At 40.8% G+C, this 19845-nt stretch overlaps 1 protein-coding gene across 1 annotated transcript; it reads right to left on the bottom strand.

The window, feature by feature from the left end:
• Positions 1 to 12070: 12070 nt before the first annotated feature.
• Positions 12071 to 15563, bottom strand: LOC130949575 (uncharacterized). Its single transcript, XM_057878254.1, has 2 exons — positions 14236 to 15563; positions 12071 to 12101 (listed from the first exon to the last, which is right to left on the bottom strand). The coding sequence occupies exons 1-2, from the start codon at positions 15561 to 15563 to the stop codon at positions 12071 to 12073; spliced, it is 1359 nt and encodes a 452-aa protein (XP_057734237.1).
• Between the last annotated feature and the right edge of the window lie 4282 nt (positions 15564 to 19845).

Below are 19845 nucleotides of genomic sequence, written 5' to 3'. Positions count from 1 at the left end.
CAATTGCAAAGGAAATGTAAATTGTAAAGAAAGTAGATGAAGAGCAATTAACAGAAACGGGAATTCAATTAAGCAGAGAATTAAACAAGATCCCAAGGTGAGATTGAAACAGAAGTTCTTCAATTCTCCACCCAAGATCCAAAGCAAGAAAAGTAAAGAGTATTCAAGCAAGAACAAGGAAGAAGAGAGATCAATTCTCCTCCAAATTCCCTTGAATTAAAACAACAATTCAAAAAAATGTAAAGTGAGCTCTCTACTAAGTGCACTCAATCAAAACCGAAAAGAAAACTCCCTAAGAACTTAAATCCTATGCTATTTACACACTTTCTTCAAATGGTCTTCAAGCCTTGAATTGGGCCTTTGTTCTTGATGGAATTGGGTTGAAAAAGGGCTTGGTTGATTGCTCTTGAAGTTGGAGAAAGAACCAATGTGAACTGGGTTGTAAATTATAAAAGCTTGAGTAAAAGTTTGAGTAAAAGTTTGAGGCAAACTTTTACTCAAACTTTTTACACCAGATGGCTTATCTCGCTGCTACCAACGTTTGGGCCAAAGTTTGGGGTCAAACTTTTGCTCAAACGTTGGCTCCCCCTTGCACACTCATGGCGCCAACGTTTGCCAAAAAGTTTGAGGCAAACGTTGGCGCAAACTTTTGCTCTCCAGGGTGTGTTGTTCATGGCGCCAACGTTTGCCAAAAAGTTTGAGGCAAACGTTGGCGCAAACTTTTGCTCTCCAGGGTGTTGATTTGTGATGCCAACGTTTGCCCAAAAGTTTGAGGCAAACGTTGGCTCAAGCTTTTCTCCCAAAAGTTTGCACAAAAGTTTGAGGCAAACTTTTGGTCAAGCTTTTTGCTCCCTGGTTCATTTTCACTTATTCCAAAAGTTTGAGCTAAAGTTTGAGGCAAACTTTTGCTCAAACTTTTTGTTCTCTCTTCCTCCTAGCCATTCCGTCTTGCTTCAACCTTTCTCCAAGCTTTCTTCACCTATCATTAATCAACCAAACACATCAAAGCTATGCTCAAAATCATGAGATATTCATTCTTTCATAATATGTGACAATTATAGCATAAAACCACATGAAATTGCATTAATTCATCTATGGTTGATTAAATCAAAGGAAACATGAAAATCTACCCAATTGGCTTGCTTATGGCTCAAGAAAGTACATAATTCAATTGAAAACAAAAGAAAAAGGCTAGTGAAACTAGGCTAAGATGACTTGTCATCACTCTTCCACCCTTTTTCTCTCTTCTCGTGCTAATTCATCCCTCACTTCTTCATACCTTGCGATTCCTGGGTGTAATATAGGCAGCTGTCCTACTAGGTACCGAGCCTGGCTTGAGTGTTTATGTGATGTCCTGTCTCGCTCATGTAAACACTTTCTGCAAATGCCCTTTGCTCGTCCAGTAGTTTTGTGTGTTCTAGCTGCCTTCGATGCATCTCATGTATGTGTGCCCCTTGATGTGCTTGGATGTTGATTAGCCTCTGGATGGACTCTTGTTGCTCATTTTGCCTTTGCTCCATCCTATTGAATGTTTCTCCCCATTGTTGCCCTTAATTTTGTTGTTGTTCTATCATCTGCCTTTGCCACTCTCCTTGTTGAGTTATCCATCTTGATAGTGCTTCCTCTTGCTGCCTCATCATCTGTAGTTGTAACTCTTTCTGTGCTCCTTGGCCTTCCAAGTACTGTCTAGACAAGCCATCAAGGGCTTCCTGAAGTTGATGCATGTCCAAGGTCTGTAGTGCTTGCTCCTCTGGGGCTTGTCCTTCCACTCCTTGAGGGCCTTTACTCTTTCTTTGCTTCTTTTGAGGTATGGGGGATGCTGCAGCATTCATCCTTCGAACTGTTATTGGAATGCCTTCCTTTATCCATACAGGATCCTCATCCTCAAACTCCACCCCAGCTTTCTTGCATAGTCGGTAAATAGTGCTAGGGTAACCTAACGTCCCTCTTGCATCACTTTTCTCTGCCATCTTTCTAATGCCTTGAGCTATGATTTCATGAACCTTGATTTCTCCTCCCTTGAGTATGCAATGCACCATTGTTGCCCTTTCCAAATTCACCTCCGAGTTGTTTGTAGCTGGGAGGATGGACCTCCTCACTAGCTCAAACCACTCTTTGGCTTCAGGAGTGAGATCTGTTCTCTTAATGAATTTTGGCTTATTTTCTACGCCCCTTTCCCAGTCAGCTCCGGGTACACAAAGGTCTCGCAGGATCTGGTCATAATTGGGGTTGTTGTCCATCCTTGAGTGATAACTTTCTTCTTCAAATGGTATAGACCGTAGCTTCAATGCCCTCATTACACTCATGGGACCAAAATCCACCATTTTTCCTCTCACAAAGCTTATATATGACTCATCTTTCTTATCATACCGGACTGAATTTGCATAAAATTCTCTTATGAGGTTTGCATTCACCTTAGTGACCGGGTCAGTGAGGAGCTCCCATCTTCTCCTTTCTACCTTCTCTGAGATTTCCGGGCACTCACTCTTCCGAACTTGAAATCCCAACTCATAAATGATTTCCTTACCAACCATCCACCCGTATTCCAATGCATGATGCAAGCTTCTAAACCTCTTCTCATCATACGGGTGTTCCTCCATGGGTTCCTTTCCCTTCCTTCTCTTGGCACTTGAGGATGCCATGAATGATAATTCTTATGTGAAGGTGGTAAGGTTGTGGAGACTTCTGATTGTTTAGGGTTTTATGGCAATGAAAAGAGTGAGGGGGAGGGAACGTTTGTAATGAGGTAAGAAGTGCTGCGTTTCGAAATGAATATGTATGAAGAGTGTGTAAAGAAAGTTAAGGCTGGGTACGGAACAAGGGCTACTTATATAGGCGAGTTGTAAGTGAATGGATGGTGTGGATTGATGGATTTGTCTCTCGATGGACGGTTGGGGTTATGCCTGCTCATGGACAAGGATCACCACTTTATTGTGGTTATTGGTTCGGTCATCAAGTTTCCTCTTTCTTCCATGTTGCATGGCAACATTTTCCAATGCATTCTTCCTTGAGTCACGTGTGTGTGTATCTCTTCATAAAATGCTGAACCATTTCTTTTCACTTGTCCTATCAATCTCCTCAATGCTCCTTTCTTTTCCCTATAAAGATGAAATAAGAAGAGTAAGAACTACTTTTATAAAAGAAACAAAAATGCTTTAACATCTACAGCTTGAATAATAAAAGAATTTGTTTATTCCTGAATTCCACTAAATGACTAACTGTGTATCTTCATATGCAAATTGGTGGCACTATAGGGTGACACCAAACTTAGTTTGGAACACTGTGATGAAAAGTTGTGTTCAAAATTTTAAGAATAATGCTTTGAACACCAAACTTGTTCTTTACTATATTCTGCATATAAAAATTTCACACGAGTTCGTCAAGTTTTGGTTGGAATTCATGAATATTGATTTATCCACTACTTCTGAAAGCATGTAAACATGGGTTGCCTCCCATGAAGCGCTTCTTTAGCGTCACTAGCTTGACGTTACCCCCTTATTATGGTGGTTGGTAATGCTTGAAGTCTTCTCCTATGGCAGTGGACTTGTATCCGTTGGTTGTTGATGTGCGGAAAACGATCCGACACAAAACTCACCGGCAAGTGTACCGAGTCGCATCAAGTAATAATAACTCACATGAGTGAGGTCGATCCCACAGGGATTGAAGGATTGAGCAATTTTAGTTTAGTGGTTGATTTAGTCAAGCGAATTAAGTTTTGGTTGAGTGGTTTGTATTTAACAGAAGCTAAATTGCTTGGAATGTAAAGGGAGAGGGGAGAATTGCAGTAAATTAAAGAGCAGGAAAGTAAACTTGCTGAATCTTAAAGAACAAGAAAGTAAATGACTGAAACTTAAAGTGCAAGAAATGTAAATTGCAGTAACTTAAAACGCAAGTAATATAAATTGCTTGAATGTAAAAGGGATTTGAGGACTGGGATTTCAGAATCTAAGCAAAGAGAAATCGAATTGCAACAATTAATAGAGCAGAAATTGAATTAGAAGCAATTAGAACTCAAACAGTAAGGAAATTAAGTGCAGCAAATGTTCACAGAAGAACCAAAAGGAAATTGGGATCTCAGGACTCCAGAGACTAGGTAGTAAAGCCTAGATCTCGATTGCCTTCCCAGATCCAAGTTCTCAAAGCAATTGACAAGAAATTGAAGAAGAAGCAGTAAAGGGAATGTAAATGAATTCAATTATGCAGAAGAGAAATTAAAGAGCCCTTGAGTGGAGGTTGAGACAGAATTTCCTCAATTCTTAACACCCAAGACTCAAACAAGAAAAGTAGAAAATGCCCAAGCAAGAACGAGGAAGAAGAGAGATCAATTCTCCTCCCTAATTCTCTGAAATCTCGGTCAAGTCTCTCAAAGAAAAGTTTCAAAATTCAAAGCTCCAAAGAAAGTGCAAAATTCAAAAGTCAACTCAAAAGTTTTTTTTTTTACATCAAACTAGCTCCTATTTATACACTTTCTATTCTTGGATCTTGGGATTTGGATGGGCTTTTGATTTGGTGAAGAAATGAATTAAATTGGATTTTTAATTCAATTTTTAGCCCAAGAACAATTGCTTCCAGGAGGCTGCCCTGCCCTTGTGGAGGGCAGGGCAGAAAATTGATGCGTGCGGCCTTGGTGCGAGCGTGGTGTGCGAGTTTGGTGCACAGGATGCTGCCCTGCCCTCGAGTAGGGCATGGCAGAAATTTCTGGTGCGCCAGTTTGGTGCCTGTGCGTGCTGCTGGTGCTGCCGAACCGTCCCTTGGTGCGCTAGTTTGGTGCGTCTGTGCGTGCCACAACAAAATGCTGCCCTGCCCTCGCGGAGGGCAGGGCATTGTTTCCAAATTGAAGTCCCGTGTTCGAGACTTGGCCGATGCACACGCTACTATTTTTCCTTGGCTTTCTTGGCACCATAATGAGGCCTAGTTCCTTGCTTCCTCATTGTGCCGTGTTCGATTCTTGTGGCAAGCATTGGTAGGCTTTTTCCTTTGATTTATTTTCCATGAAGGCCTGATACTGCCCTTGTGGAGGGCAGGGCAAGGTTTTTCTCTTCTTTGATCCAAGGCACAATTTTGTGCTCTGCCCTTGTCGTGGGCAGGGCAGAGTTGCCTCTTCAAGCCTTGTTTCCTTATGTTGCCCTCCTAGAGGGCAGTCTGCCCTTGTGAAGGGCAATGCTTGCTCCCTTCTTTATGCGCCACGCCTTTTTCTCCTTGGGCCACGCTTTCTTAAGCCACGCTTTCTCTTTTCTTCTTTTCTTCACCTACAATCAACCAAAACAACTACTCAAAGTATCACTAAATTCATAAGGCTTACAAATCAATTAAAGTTCAATTAAAATTAGCTTAAACCTCATGAGTTAGCATCAATTTAATGGTAGTTGCTTGATCTAAAGAAGTTATGTATTTTCATTCCAAATCACTTACTTAGGATGCAAGAAAGTGCATAAAGACTAATAAAACAAGTGAAATTAGCTTGAAAAATGGGTATATGATGACTTGTCATCACAACACCAAACTTAAATCTTGCTTGTCCCCAAGCAAGCATCAAAACTAAGAGAAAATGAAATGAACAAGAAAAGAAACATATCCTTATTAAGCAAATAGCAGAATTTGATTTATGGAGTCTTTATGCAGACAATGATAACTCAATTATTGTTGCTGTTACATAGTATACATCTTTCCTCAAAGGCTTGCTAAACTTGCTGTTATAAGACTTACTTTTTAATTTCTCCCTTGCTAACTTTTCTTACACATAATGCTTAACAAGCTTATTCTTTTGGAGGTTTTGGTGTCTAATATTGAAGTAGTAGCCTTTGGCTTTATTTTTTTTTCTTTTACTCAACATCTTTCCACCACAGACACATGGCTCACTATTTCTTCCTAGGATCATTGATGCCCAGCATCTCTTTGGATAACTAAATGTTCTGTACCTAAGTTGCTCTTTATTGTGGACTTTCAATTGGCCATCCCAAATCAGTTGATCTAAGTGACCGGGTTTTAAAATACCCCTTAGAATTTACTCATCCAAGCATATCTTAGTACAAAAACACCACAGGCATATGTCCTAGGGTCCAAGCTATTGGTGTCCAACCTTTATTCTTTGTTTTTCTTGCCACTTTGGCTTTTTCTTCTTCCTTTTCTTTCTGTTTTTGTTCCCAAGGGCTTTTTCCTTTATTGATAAGAATCTTTGTACAGCAAGCTAACTCTCACTTAAATGAAATTGATATTATGCAACAATTATTTCATGAGTTATGCATTTAATCAAACATATATACCACCATTAACTTCCATTCTACTTATGCAACATTGGATTTTTACTTTTCAATTCAAACAAAATCTCTTTTATTCAAGCATATGGGAAACAAAACAAAATTAAAGCTAAGTGATGAATGACAAGCATTATGCAGATCATTTCTCTAGCTACTTATTGAACAAAGGAAAGTACAAGAAAATGAAATAAAAAGGAAATAAACATTGGAGGCATATCATGTTTCAGACATGCTTCTCCTTATTAAAAGAATGAAGGAAGGGGTATGAAAGAACTTTTCCACCTTCTATTGGTCGTGGCTACTGCTTGATTCTCCCTTTTTCTTCTTTCTCTTCCCTAGCTTGGAATAATCTCTGATCTCTTCACCAGGACATCTTCTACCCCAGACAGAATCTAAGAGTCCTGAGAGCCCAACGTCTTCCAATCTTTTAAAAGTTGCCTCCGTATAGTGACGAGACCTTGCTTGTTGCTTGGCTCCAAATTCAGGGCATTGCTCAAATGGCTTGATCTGAGGATTGAGTGTTGGCAAATTATGGGTCAAGTACTCCAACCTTGCTTGCATGTTTTCATCATTCTCCATTCTTTGCGCATATCTAACTTCTCCAATGGTGTGATGAATATTCTTCCATTGATACAGGTTGTGACTATATTCCCCTGCTTTAGCTTGACTAAAGTATAGCTTGTCATATGATTCTTTGAATTCTTTGTATTGCTCTTTTTGTCCTTCAAGAATCTGTGCTTGAAATTCTTGCTGCTGAGTCATCATTTGCTGTTGCCATCTCTCTTGTTTCTCCTCCATTTGACGCTGCCAAGCTTCTCTCTCCTCTTTGTCTTTCAGATATTGCTCCCTAAACTCTGGATGGGGCTCTAGATATTGCTCTTGGCGCCCCAGATTATGCTCTTGTTGAGTCTGCATGAGTTGTTGAGATAGCTCTTCTATCGCTCTGTGTAGCTGGCTCATGTCTATGGCATCATGAGCTTGATTTCATCCTTCCTCTCTTTGTGATCTCCTTTGTCTGGGAGCTACCACCCCCTCTGGATCATCTTCTTCATTTATTCCTTCCATACTCTTCTTAGTGATCCCTTTTCCCTTTTTCACTTTTTCTGTGTCCTCATCTTCAAAGATTACTCCAGCTTTGTCACATAGCCTGAGAATGGTACTTAGATGTCCAAGACCACTTGATTTGCTTGTGCTATTGGCCATCTCCTGAATACTGTCGGCTATGAGTTGTGCGAGGTTGATTTCACCTCCATGTAAGATGCAGTATGTCAAGAGTGCTCGTTTGATTGTAACCCATGAGGCGTTTCCAGTAGGAAGGATAGATCTCCTCACTATTTCATACCATCCCTTGGCCACAGGAGTGAGATTTATCCTCCTCAAGTGACTTGGAACTCCCTTTCAATCTCTTTCCCAATCTGTATTCTCCACACATAACCCCTGCAAGATCTCATCAGGATTGTTTTCCATCTGCAATCTGGTTTCATAACTGGGCTCTGCATAAGTTATGGTTCTCAACTTTAGGGCCCTTGTGATGGCTGCTGGGCTAAAACTCACTTCAACTCCTCTGACATAACTTGTGTAAGGGGCACTATCTTTGTTTTCTTTTACAGCATTTGCATAGAACTCCCTGATCATGACTGCACTGATGTTAACAAGAGGAGCACATAAAAGTTCCCACCTTCTTTCTTTAGTGATTTGCCTCATGATGGGGTATTCCCCGTCTCTCAACTCAAGGCCTTTCTCATAGATTACATTCTTTGTCTCTATGAACCTATGATATCTCCCTTCATGGAATTGGGATCTAAATTTGTTTGCATCAAATGATGGAGGTTTGGCTACCATAGGTTCCTTTCCCGGCCTTCTTTTTGAACTTGAGGATGCCATTGGATTTGAGGTGAGAAGAAAGGAAAAGTGAGAATAGAAGAAGTATGTGTTGTGTTTGGGATGATTCTCGGTTCTGTTGTGTGAGATAAGGGAGTTGTTTTAGTTTTGGGAATAGAGGGGATTATGGCTTTCATGTGAAGGTGGCTTGAATGATTGTGTAAACCGTTTAGTGCTACGGCTATTAATAGGCAGATTCTTCAAGCTTTCCAACAAAACCACAATGAATGAGGAAGGAGCTCGTTGGTGCTCATGAAGGGTTGAGATTGAGTTGTTCATCTAAGGGGTTCATGGAATGGACGGTCTGCATGCATTGTTGAGGCTTTGACGAGGATCCTCTTCCCATTGGCTGCATGCATTTAGGTGTTCGATGATGTATGCATGCAAATTCTGCTTCCCCATGAGTGCATTCTTCTAGGCACATGTGACCATCCTCACATAGCTTATCCTAGCCGTGGCCCCTCCTTGCTTTTGTCTCAATCCTTTTCTCCTGCATGAACCAAAACAGCTAGCCTTAGATCATTAATATAGTCGTTGGTAATGAATTTGCAATAAAAAAAATTGTTTTGTTTTGTTTATTATTATTTATTATTTTTTTTCTTTCATGGTCAATTGTGTCCCTTAATTAAAGATGCTAAAAGTTGGTGAACACCAAACTTATCTTTTATTGAGGGGACGACTTAGCAATGCAAACCATTCTTCACAATTGATGTATTTTATAAAAAAAAAAATTTTTTGATGCATGATCCCTTTCTATATGGTTTTGATTCCATGATTGGGAAATGATCTTCTGAACATTGTTATACATGCAGACACCAAACTTAGTGTTTGGTCATATGCTTCATCAAAAGAATTATGCATATGTTCTAAGAATAATCCCCTTTTTTGAAAAATGAACTTGGGTGTGCCTTAAGGTACACCAAACTTAGAAGTTTGACATGTGCTTCAAAACAATGTATGCATTTTTTTTATGGACGTTCAAAAATCATGCTCAGGTAATCATGGCTTATTGAATAAAAGAAAGGACAGAAATCTTAAATCATGGGTTGCCTCCCATGAAGCGCTCTTTTATTGTCACTAGCTTGACATTGAACTCCCTTTAAGGTGGTTGATGCTAGTGATGTCTCAACTTGTCACCTCTCACTATAAGCTTTCTCTGTGTGCCTTGATGCTCAATTTCAATGTGCTCAAGAGAGAGTACTTGGTTGACAGTGTAATGATCTTCTGTTCCCAGCTGTTGATATACTAATTGTACTTTGTCACCTTTGGAAAATCCCTCAGTTGGAATTTTCTTGTTCTTCCACCCTTTGTAAGCCTTCTTCCTGTTTTTCTTCTTTTTCTTCCTTGTTGATCTGTCTCCTTTGACAGTGACTTGAGTTATGATTCTCCCCTTTTTGTTTATCATCCCGGCCTCTTTTTGAATTCCTTCTCCTCCTTGTACAAGCTCACTCTCCTGTTCTATTGTTTTGTCGGTTGCTTGCTTTGGAAGGAAGTCACCACTTGTCTTGCTTGTTTCTTCATTCCTTTGTAATTCTGGAAAGACTTTCAAGGTGATGCTCTCCTCATGCATCCTGAGGGTTAGCTCTCCCTGCTCTATATCCACAATGGCTCTAGCAGTGGCCAAAAATGGTCGACCAAGTATTATGGAGTCATTTCCATTTTCTGAAGAATCCAGGATCACAAAATCTGCCGGATAGATAAACTTGTCAACCTTAACTAAAAGGTTCTTAATCAGCCCTTTAGGATATACTACTGATTGGTCCACCAACTCCAAGGACATCTGTATTGGTTTCACCCCCTCTATGCCAAGCTTTTTCACTAAAGAAGATGGGATTAGATTTATGCTTGCTCCTAAATCACACATCCCCTTGTTGATGAATAGGCTTCCAATAGTGCAGGGTAGGAAGAAACTTCCAGGATCTTCAAGCTTGGGAGGGAGTCCCTTTTTGATGAGTGCACTACATTCTTCACTAAGCATTACAGTCTCCTTCTCATTCCAACTTCTCTTCTTGTTGATAAGCTCCTTTAAGAACTTGGCATACAGAGGCATTTGCTCCAATGCCTCAGCCAAAGGTATGTTGATTTCCAGCTTCTTGAAAGTCTCAAGAAATTTGTGGAATTGCTGATCTTTTGTCTCTTTGTGGAATCTCTGTGGATAAGGTATTGGGGGTGTCAAGCTTTTCTCCCCTTGAAGTTGTCTTGGAATTGGTTCTTCCATGATCTGCTTTCCCTTCTTCAGATTCTGTGGTTGGTTGTTTTCCTCTGTGAGTTTTTCTGGGACATTCTTGCTTATCATGTTCTTGTTGATGGCTTCATCATTCTTTGTTGGCTCATTGTCATTATTCTTGGTTGCTCTTTGGTTACCATCCACTAACATCTTTCCACTTCTTAGTTGCATGACCTTGCATTCTTCCTTTGGGTTAGGAATGGTGTCACTTGGTAGTGAGCTTGATGGTTTTTCAATAGAAATCTGTTTGGAGATTTGCCCAATCTGCCTCTCTAGGTTCTTCATGGAAGCTTCTTGGTTCTTTGTTGTCAATTCTTGGTTCTTCATCATTTTCTCCATGAGCTGCTCTAGATTAGTGATCCTCTGAGATTCTTGTGAGATGGGTTGGTTTTGGGATGTTGTTGGATGATGGTAAGTGCTTTGGTTAGTTGGGTGGTTATTGGGTAGGTGATGGTTAGAGTTGGGGTAATTATTTTGTGGTTTTCTGTATGTATTTTGGTTAGTGTTTGGCTGGGGGTTGTGGTTTGTGCTTTTCCAATTGTTCTGACTTGAGTTTCTTTGCCATGGTTGTTGGCTTTGATTGGGGTTGTCTCCCCATCTGAGGTTGGGATGGTTCTTCCAAGATGGATTGTAAGTATCACCATAGACTTCATTTGTTCCAGGATTTTGGTTGTGCATGTATTGGACTTGCTCTTGCTGTTGCTCCTCTTGGGTTTCTTCACTTTGCACCCATGTGGTTGATGGTTGGCTTGTGGTGCTCACTGCTGCTACTTGCAGGCCATCAATTCTTTTGACCATTTGCTCAAACTGTTGTTGAATCTACTGCTGCATCATCTTGTTCTGAGCTAGAATTGAATCCACTCCTTCTAACTCCATTACTCCTCTTCTCTGTGATGGTTGGCGTTGTCTTTGATGAGCAAAGAAATATTGGTTGTTGGCCACCATATCAATGAGGTTTTGAGCTTTCTCTGTAGTTTTCATGAGTTGTAATGAGCCTCCAGCTGAGTGATCAAGTGCTTCTTGAGCCTTCAGAGTAAGTCCTTCATAGAAGTTTTGCAACTTATCCCACTCAGTAAACATCTCTGGTGGACATTTTCTCAATAGTGCTTTATATCTTTCCCATGCTTCATATAGATTCTCAGCCTCCATTTGAGTGAATGTCTGTACCTCAGTCTTCAATCTTATGATTCTTTGAGGGGGATAAAATTTGGCAAGGAACTTGCTCACCAAGTCATCCCAAGTGTTGATGCTTTCCTTTGGGAACGTTTCTAGCCATTGAGTGGCTTTGTCCCTGAGAGAGAATGGAAAGAGCAACAACTTGTAACTGTCAGGAGGCACACCATTGGTTTTGACAGTGTCACAAATCCTCAAGAAGGTAGATAAATGTTGATTCGGATCCTCCAATGGCCCTCCTCCAAAAGAACAGTTGTTTTGGACCAGTGTGATGAGCTGTGGCTTTAGTTCAAAGTTGTTTGCATTGACATTGGGGGGAAGAATGCTACTCCTACAATGTCTAGCGTTTGCAAATGTGTAGGAAGCCATTACTCTTCTTTGTTGTTGGTTATTATTGGCTCCTCCTTCTGGTTGATTGGGATTTGATGGATCTCCTTCCATTTCTTGGAATTCCTCCTCAAATTCTTCCTCTCCAAAGACGTTCTTCCCTCTTTCAGCTCTTCTTATTATTCGAAGAGTTCTTTGGTCAATTTCAGAAAGAAGAGGGGAGGCTCTTCCTGTACCTGACATACAAACACACAATAAGACACACACAGAACCAGAAAATCAATAAAACTTCAGTCTATTGCTAGAATGAATTTTTAGTTAGTTTAAGCAAAAATTCAAACAGTTAGTGTGTTAGAGAAACAGAAAAGAAAAAAATGCTTGATCTAGACCTCCACTTCACTTAATCATTGTCAATCTATTTCAATCCCCGGCAACGGCGCCAAAAACTTGATGTGCGGAAAACGATCCGACACAAAACTCACCGGCAAGTGTACTGGGTCGCATCAAGTAATAATAACTCACATGAGTGAGGTCGATCCCACAGAGATTGAAGGATTGAGCAATTTTAGTTTAGTGGTTGATTTAGTCAAGCGAATTAAGTTTTGGTTGAGTGGTTTGTATTTAACAGAAGCTAAGTTGCTTGGAATGTAAAGGGAGAGGGGAGAATTGCAGTAAATTAAAGAGCAAGAAAGTAAACTTGCTGAATCTTAAAGAACAAGAAAGTAAATGACTGAAACTTAAAGTGCAAGAAATGTAAATTGCAGTAACTTAAAACGCAAGTAATATAAATTGCTTGAATGTAAAAGGGATTTGAGGACTGGGATTTCAGAATCTAAGCAAAGAGAAATCGAATTGCAACAATTAATAGAGCAGAAATTGAATTAGAAGCAATTAGAACTCAAACAGTAAGGAAATTAAGTGCAGCAAAGGTTCACAGAAGAACCAAAAGGAAATTGGGATCTCAGGACTCCAGAGACTAGGTAGCAAAGCTTAGATCTCGATTGCCTTCCCAGATCCAAGTTCTCAAAGCAATTGACAAGAAATTGAAGAAGAAGCAGTAAAGGGAATGTAAATGAATTCAATTATGCAGAAGAGAAATTAAAGAGCCCTTGAGTGGAGATTGAGACAGAATTTCCTCAATTCTTAACACCCAAGACTCAAACAAGAAAAGTAGAAAATGCCCAAGCAAGAACGAGGAAGAAGAGAGATCAATTCTCCTCCCTAATTCTCTGAAATCTCGGTCAAGTCTCTCAAAGAAAAGTTGCAAAATTCAAAGCTCCAAAGAAAGTGCAAAATTCAAAAGTCAAGTCAAAAGTTTTTTTTTTACATCAAACTAGCTCCTATTTATACACTTTCTATTCTTGGATCTTGGGATTTGGATGGGCTTTTGATTTGGTGAAGAAATGAATTAAATTGGATTTTTAATCCAATTTTCAGCCCAAGAACAATTGCTTCCAGGAGGCTGCCCTGCCCTTGTGGAGGGCAGGGCAAAAAATTGATGCGTGCGGCCTTGGTGCGAGCGTGGTGTGCGAGTTTGGTGCGCAGGATGCTGCCCTGCCCTCGAGGAGGGTAGGGCAGAAATTTCTGGTGCGCCAGTTTGGTGCCTGTGCGTGCTGCTGGTGCTGCCGAACCGTCCCTTGGTGCGCCAGTTTGGTGCGTCTGTGCGTGCCACAACAAAATGCTGCCCTGCCCTCGCGGAGGGCAGGGCAGTGTTTCCAAATTAAAGTTCCGTGTTCGAGACTTGGCCGATGCACACGCTACTATTTTTCTTTGGCTTTCTTGGCACCATAATGAGGCCTAGTTCCTTGCTTCATCATTGTGCCGTGTTCGATTCTTGTGGCAAGCATTGGTAGGCTTTTTCCTTTGATTTATTTTCCATGAAGGCCCGATACTGCCCTTGTGGAGGGCAGGGCAAGGTTTTTCTCTTCTTTGATCCAAGGCACAATTTTGTGCTCTGCCCTTGTCGTGGGCAGGGCAGAGTTGCCTCTTCAAGCCTTGTTTCCTTATGTTGCCCTCCTAGAGGGCAGTCTGCCCTTGTGAAGGGCAATGCTTGCTCCCTTCTTTATGCACCACGCCTTTTTCGCCTTGGGCCACGCTTTCTTAAGCCACGCTTTCTCTTTTCTTCTTTTCTTCACCTACAATCAACCAAAACAACTACTCAAAGTATCACTAAATTCATAAGGCTTACAAATCAATTAAAGTTCAATTAAAATTAGCTTAAACCTCATGAGTTAGCATCAATTTAATGGTAGTTGCTTGATCTAAAGAAGTTATGTATTTTCATTCCAAATCACTTACTTAGGATGCAAGAAAGTGCATAAAGACTAATAAAACAAGTGAAATTAGCTTGAAAAATGGGTATATGATGACTTGTCATCAGTTGTATCAATGATCTCTACATGCTCCAAGGAGAGAACTCTGTTGATGGTGAAGACCTTAGGTAGCTGAGATGGTACAGTGGGGAGATTAGGGGGGATATCTGTGAAGTAGGCTGAGATTACTTTATCCCCTGGAGAGAAATCTTCCGTAGGAATCTTCTTGTTCCGCCACCCCCTTGGTACCTTCCTTTTTGATGAGCTTTTGTTAATGTCCTCATAAACTTCTGGTGGCTTAGGTTCCTCCAATTTTTCCTTGACCTGTGGCACTTGCTGCTGGCCTTGTCCATCAACCCAGTGAATCTCAGGATGAGCTTGTTGTGCTTCAGTGCTTGCTTCTTCCTTTAGTATCTCATGATGCACTTTGCTCGGTTCTTTGTCCTCTTCATCTTTTTTCAGTGAAAGTTCGAAAACACTGAAGCTCAATTGTTCATCATGGATCCTTAATATTAGCTCTCCTTTCTGCACATCTATGAGTGCTCTAGCAGTAGCTAGAAATGGTCTCCCCAATATGATTGGGTGCAGGTGACTCTCTTCCATGTCCAGAATGACAAAGTCTGTTGGGAGAAAGTATTTTCCAACTTTGAGCAACACATTTTCCACCACTCCTACTGCTTGCTTTTGAGTCTTGTCAGCCAGCCTTATGACTACATCTGTAGGTAGTATCTCATTGATCTGCAGCCTTTTTACCAGGGATAGGGGTATTAAGTTGATGCTTGCTCCCAAATCACAAAGTGCTCTATCAAAATTTGTTTCCCCTATAGCACAAGGGACATGAAAACTCCCTGGGTCTTTTCTTTTTGCAGGCAATTGTGTTTGAATGAGGGTGCTACAATCCTTGTTTATCACTATAGTCTGGCCCCCCTTGAGTGAGCTCTTCCTAGGAAGTAGTTCCTTCATATACTTGATGAATGCTGGCATTTGCTGAATGACCTTGATGAATGGTATGTTCACATTCAAAGATGCAAATGAGTCTAAGAACCTTGAGTACATTCTCTTTCCCACAGCACCCTTTAGCAGTTGAGGAAATGGTGCATATAGTCTCACCAGCTCCTGTTGTGAGATTTCTGGTTCTTGTTGGTCTTTCTTCTCCTTCTCTACTAAGGTATTTTCAGGTTGTTCTGACAGCTTGCTTGGCTTGTCTTCAGTCTCCTTGTCATTTGTAGTGACCATATTGCAGTCTTCCCATCTTACTTTCTTCGCTTCACCTCTCGGATTTTTCTCCGTGTCACTTGGGAAGCTATCAGTGGGTCTGGGTATCTTCTCAGACAAATATCCCACTTGGAATTCCAGCTTCTTGATTGCTTCCCCCCGATTCTTCATACTGGCTCTCACCTCCTCTTTGAACATCTTATTGTCTTGAATGTCTTTGCATATGCTTTCAAGTAAGGTTTCAATCTTAGAGATTCTGTCATCAAATGATGGTATGTTGGGGGTAGAGGTAGAAGAGTGAGATTTATTGCTGTGGTTTTGTTGGTATGTCCTCTGTGTGAATTGTTAGGGAGCTGTGTTGTTGGGGTTGTGACATCTCTGATCTTGGCCTTGGTCTTGTTGATTCCTCCACCCAAAGTTTGGGTGATTCCTCCATCCAGGGTTGTAGGTCTTGGAGTATGGATCATGGTTGTATCTAGGTGAATTCCCAATGTAGTTGGCTTGCTCCTGAGTGCCTTCTTCCTCTTCACTTGCTTCCTCTTGAGTTGAAGTGGTGATTGCTGCCACTTGACTTCTCTCCACCTTCTTGGTGAGGTCAGCTAGTTGCTTGGTGATGAGCTTGTTTTGAGCGAGTAGAGCATCTACATTGTTCAGCTCCATTACCCCTCTAGTGTTCCCTCTTTCGGAAGCATAGAAGTAGTCATTCTCAGCTACAGTTTCAATGACATCTATGGCTTCCTCGATGGTCTTCTTCTTGTTCAAAGAACCTCCGGATGAATGGTCTACGGCCTTCTTAGATTCATATGACAGTCCTTCATAGAAGATGTGCAGCTGCACCCATTCGTTGAACATATCAGATGGACATCTCCTTGTTAGGTCTTTAAACCTCTCCCATGCTTCATATAGAGTCTCACCATCTTGTTGCCTGAAAGTTTGGACCTCAGCTTTCAGCCGATTGACTCGTTGAGGAGGGTAAAATCTTTCCAAGAATCTGTTCATAACATCATCCTAAGTTGTCAAGCTATCCTTTGGAAAAGGCTCCAACCACTTGGTTGCCTTGTCTCTGAGAGAGAATGGGAACAACAACAGTCTATAGACGTCTGGTTGAACGCCATTGGACTTCACTGTGTCACATATTCTCAGGAATGTGTTTAAGTGTTGGTTGGGGTCTTCTTGAACACCTCCTCCGAACGAGCAATTGTTCTGAACGAGGGTGATGAGCTGTGGCTTTAGTTCAAAGTTGTTGGCATGGATGGTTGGTTTTTGGATGCTACTTCCGCAGTTCCCTGGGTTTAGGTTAATGTAAGAGCCCAAGACTCTTCTATCTTCCCCACCAGGATTTGCTCTATCTCCTCCACCATGGTTGTGCACCTCTTCCTCACGATGGTCCTCCATGGTTGTTTCAAAGTATTCCTCAAAGTGTTCCTCTTCTTCTTCAGCACCCACTACACGTTTTTCTTTTGCCTCCCTTCTTAATCTTAAGAAGGTTCTCTCAGGTTCAGAATCAAAGGAAGTTGAAGCTCCGCTTCTTCTCCCTGTCATACAACCAACAGAGTACAAGCAAGAAAAGCAATGCCGAAAGTATCTTGTTAGAATAACTTGTTAGTGTCAGTGATGCAATATATCAAACAGTTAGTGGGTTAGTGAACTGAATTATAAATAGCAAAGAAAAACTCAGAAACAGGGGAGGGGAAGAATTAAACTAAGACGAAAAGCAAATTAACCAAACAGAAAATTAAATCAAACAAAATACAAATGCTCAATCTAGTGATCCTCTAATGTAATCATTGTCGATGCACAATCAATCCCCGGCAACGGCGCCATAAACTTGATCGGGGTAAAATTTGTCTCTCAACAAATTCCCATTCGGCAAGTGTACCGAATTTGTCGTCAAGTAAAAACTCACAATAGAGTGAGGTCAAATCCCACCGGGATTGATTGATCAAGAAACTTTAATTAGAGGAATAATCTAGTTGAGCAAATCCATGAATAGAGTTGATAATTGCAGAAATTAAAATGGCAGGAAAGTAATTGACTGAAAGTAAATAGCAGAATTGTAAATGGGAATGGGGGAATTGCTCATAAAAGTAAATTGGAGAAAATAAAGAGAATGGGTAAGATCAGAAATGGGGAGTTCATTGGGCTTAGGAGATGTTGCATTCTCCGGATCAATTTCATTTTCATCTCTTCCTCAATCAATGCACTCATTGATCTCCTTGGCAATCTTAAGTGATTGAATCACAATTTCTTGCAATTCAATCTCTCAAATCTTGATCAATAGCCAATTCCTTGGTCAATTGCTCATGAGAAGAGATGAAGTGTGGTCACTAATTATACCACATGCACTTCCCAAATCAAATGCTTAGAGGGTTATAGCCACATACCCATCCACACTCAATTTGGTCCAGCATGAGAAAGCATTTCTAGCTAATCTCTTCATTCCTCTTTCAAGGATCCGAAGAGATCCATGTTTGAATAGCTTCTTTTCCAAGATAACTATCCAATTGGATGAGGATCGAAAGCTTTCAAGTAAAATCAAAAGGAAAGATAGAAGAAGAATAAGAAAATTAGTATTGATCCATCAAACTACAACAGAGCTCCCTAACCCAATGAAAAGGGTTTTAGTTGTTCATAGCTCTAGAAATCAAAATCAAAGATGGAAAATACATGATAAAGCTAGAAGTACAAAGAAAGTAAATACAAAGAGTAGTTCTCTCCTAGCTCCTTCCCAAAAAGCTGCTCTTTCTTTCAAAACTACTCCTATATATATTACTCTTCTCAGCTTCTAGTTAGCTCTTCAAGTCTTGGGCCTCTGGATCTTTAAGTTTGAAGCAGTTCCTTTCTTCAATTGGGCTTGGCTTACTTGCAGAGAGATAGTGTGAAGTGGGCTTAGACTTTAGCTCAAGACGTTAGGGGTTTTTATCATTTAATGAAAATACAAGTTCGAGAACGTTAGTGACACTTAACATTGTCGCTAACGTTGCCATGCACCCCTTTCCCTCACGTTAAAGCCCACGTTAACTGGGTTAACGTGGCTTTTAACGTTGCCTTGTTAGCCTTCGAGAACGTTAGTGACACTCAACATTGCCACTAACGTTCAAGTGTGCCCCTAGGTCTCACGTTAGAGTCCACGTTAACTAGGTTAACGTGGCTTCTAACGTGGCCATTTTTAGCCATCCCAACATTAGTGACAATGTTGAGTTCACTAACGTTGGCTCATTCTTCATTCCTCATCGTTAGATTCCACGTTAACCAAGTTAACGTGGAAGTCAACGTGGTTCTTGGGGGTTGTGTGGTTGCTCCAACGTTAGTGACAATGTTGAGTGTCACTAACGTTTTCGACAACTCTCCATCTCTTACGTTAGCTCCCACGTTAACCAAGTTAACGTGGGAGTTAACGTGGCTCTTTGCACCTTAGGCCAACGTTAGTGACAATGTTGAGTGTCACTAACGTTGGCTTCTCTTCCCCCTTTAACGTTAGAGGCCACGTTAACTAGGTTAACGTGGCTTTCTAACGTGGCCAGTTGTGAGCAATTGCCAACGTTAGTGACAATGTTGAGTGTCACTAACGTTGGCTCAACTTCTCTTCTCCACGTTAGAGTTCACGTTAACTTAGTTAACGTGACTCTTTAACGTGGGCATTGATGGCTTTTGAGAGTGATTTTGGCAATTACTTTTCTCCTTAACTTTGTAAGTTACCTCCCATTCCTTGCTTCCTTTGGTCCTGAAATCAAGCAATAGAGTGCATCAAAGTTCTAGTCCAAGTCATGGGTAATGTAATATACAATTTTGTCATTAAAATCATGCAAAATCCTCATGAAACAATGTAAAATGCACAATGTATGCTTGAATCAAGGTCTGAGTGAATATCTGCCCTAAACTAACTTATTTCCTAAGAAAATGCATGAAATTACCTAAAAACAGTAAAGAAAAGGTCAGTGAAACTGGCCAAAATGCCCTGGCATCAATTATGATCACTGGAAAAGTGTCATCTTCTCCCAAAAATGCGTATTTTAGAGATAGTGGTAGTGGTTTGAGCTCGGGTTTAGGAGGCTTCTCCTCCTTATGAGGAGTTATCAGAGGTTCTTCTATTTTCTCTGATTCCTCCAAGTCAGGCTAAACATCTTTAAAGATATCTTCTAGCTATGATTCGAGACTCTCAGTCATATTGATCTCCTCTACTAGGGAGTCAATAATATCAATACTCATGTAATCTCTTGAAGTGTCTGGATGCTGCATAGCTTTGACAGCATTCAACTTAAACTCATCCTCATTGACTCTCAAGGTCACTTCCCCTTTTTGGACGTCAATGAGAGTTCATCCAGTTGCTAGGAAAGGTCTTCCTAGAATGAGAGTTGCACTCTTGTGCTCCTCCATTTCCAGCAATACAGAGTCAGTAGGAAAGGCGAATGGCCCAACCTTGACAATCATGTCCTCAATCACGCCTGATGGC

The sequence above is a fragment of the Arachis stenosperma genome, chromosome 9, assembly GCF_014773155.1.
Source record: "Arachis stenosperma cultivar V10309 chromosome 9, arast.V10309.gnm1.PFL2, whole genome shotgun sequence".
Lineage (NCBI taxonomy): Eukaryota > Viridiplantae > Streptophyta > Magnoliopsida > Fabales > Fabaceae > Arachis > Arachis stenosperma.
The sequence above is the reverse complement of the archived record's forward strand: the minus strand, read 5'-3'. Positions and strand labels throughout refer to the sequence as shown.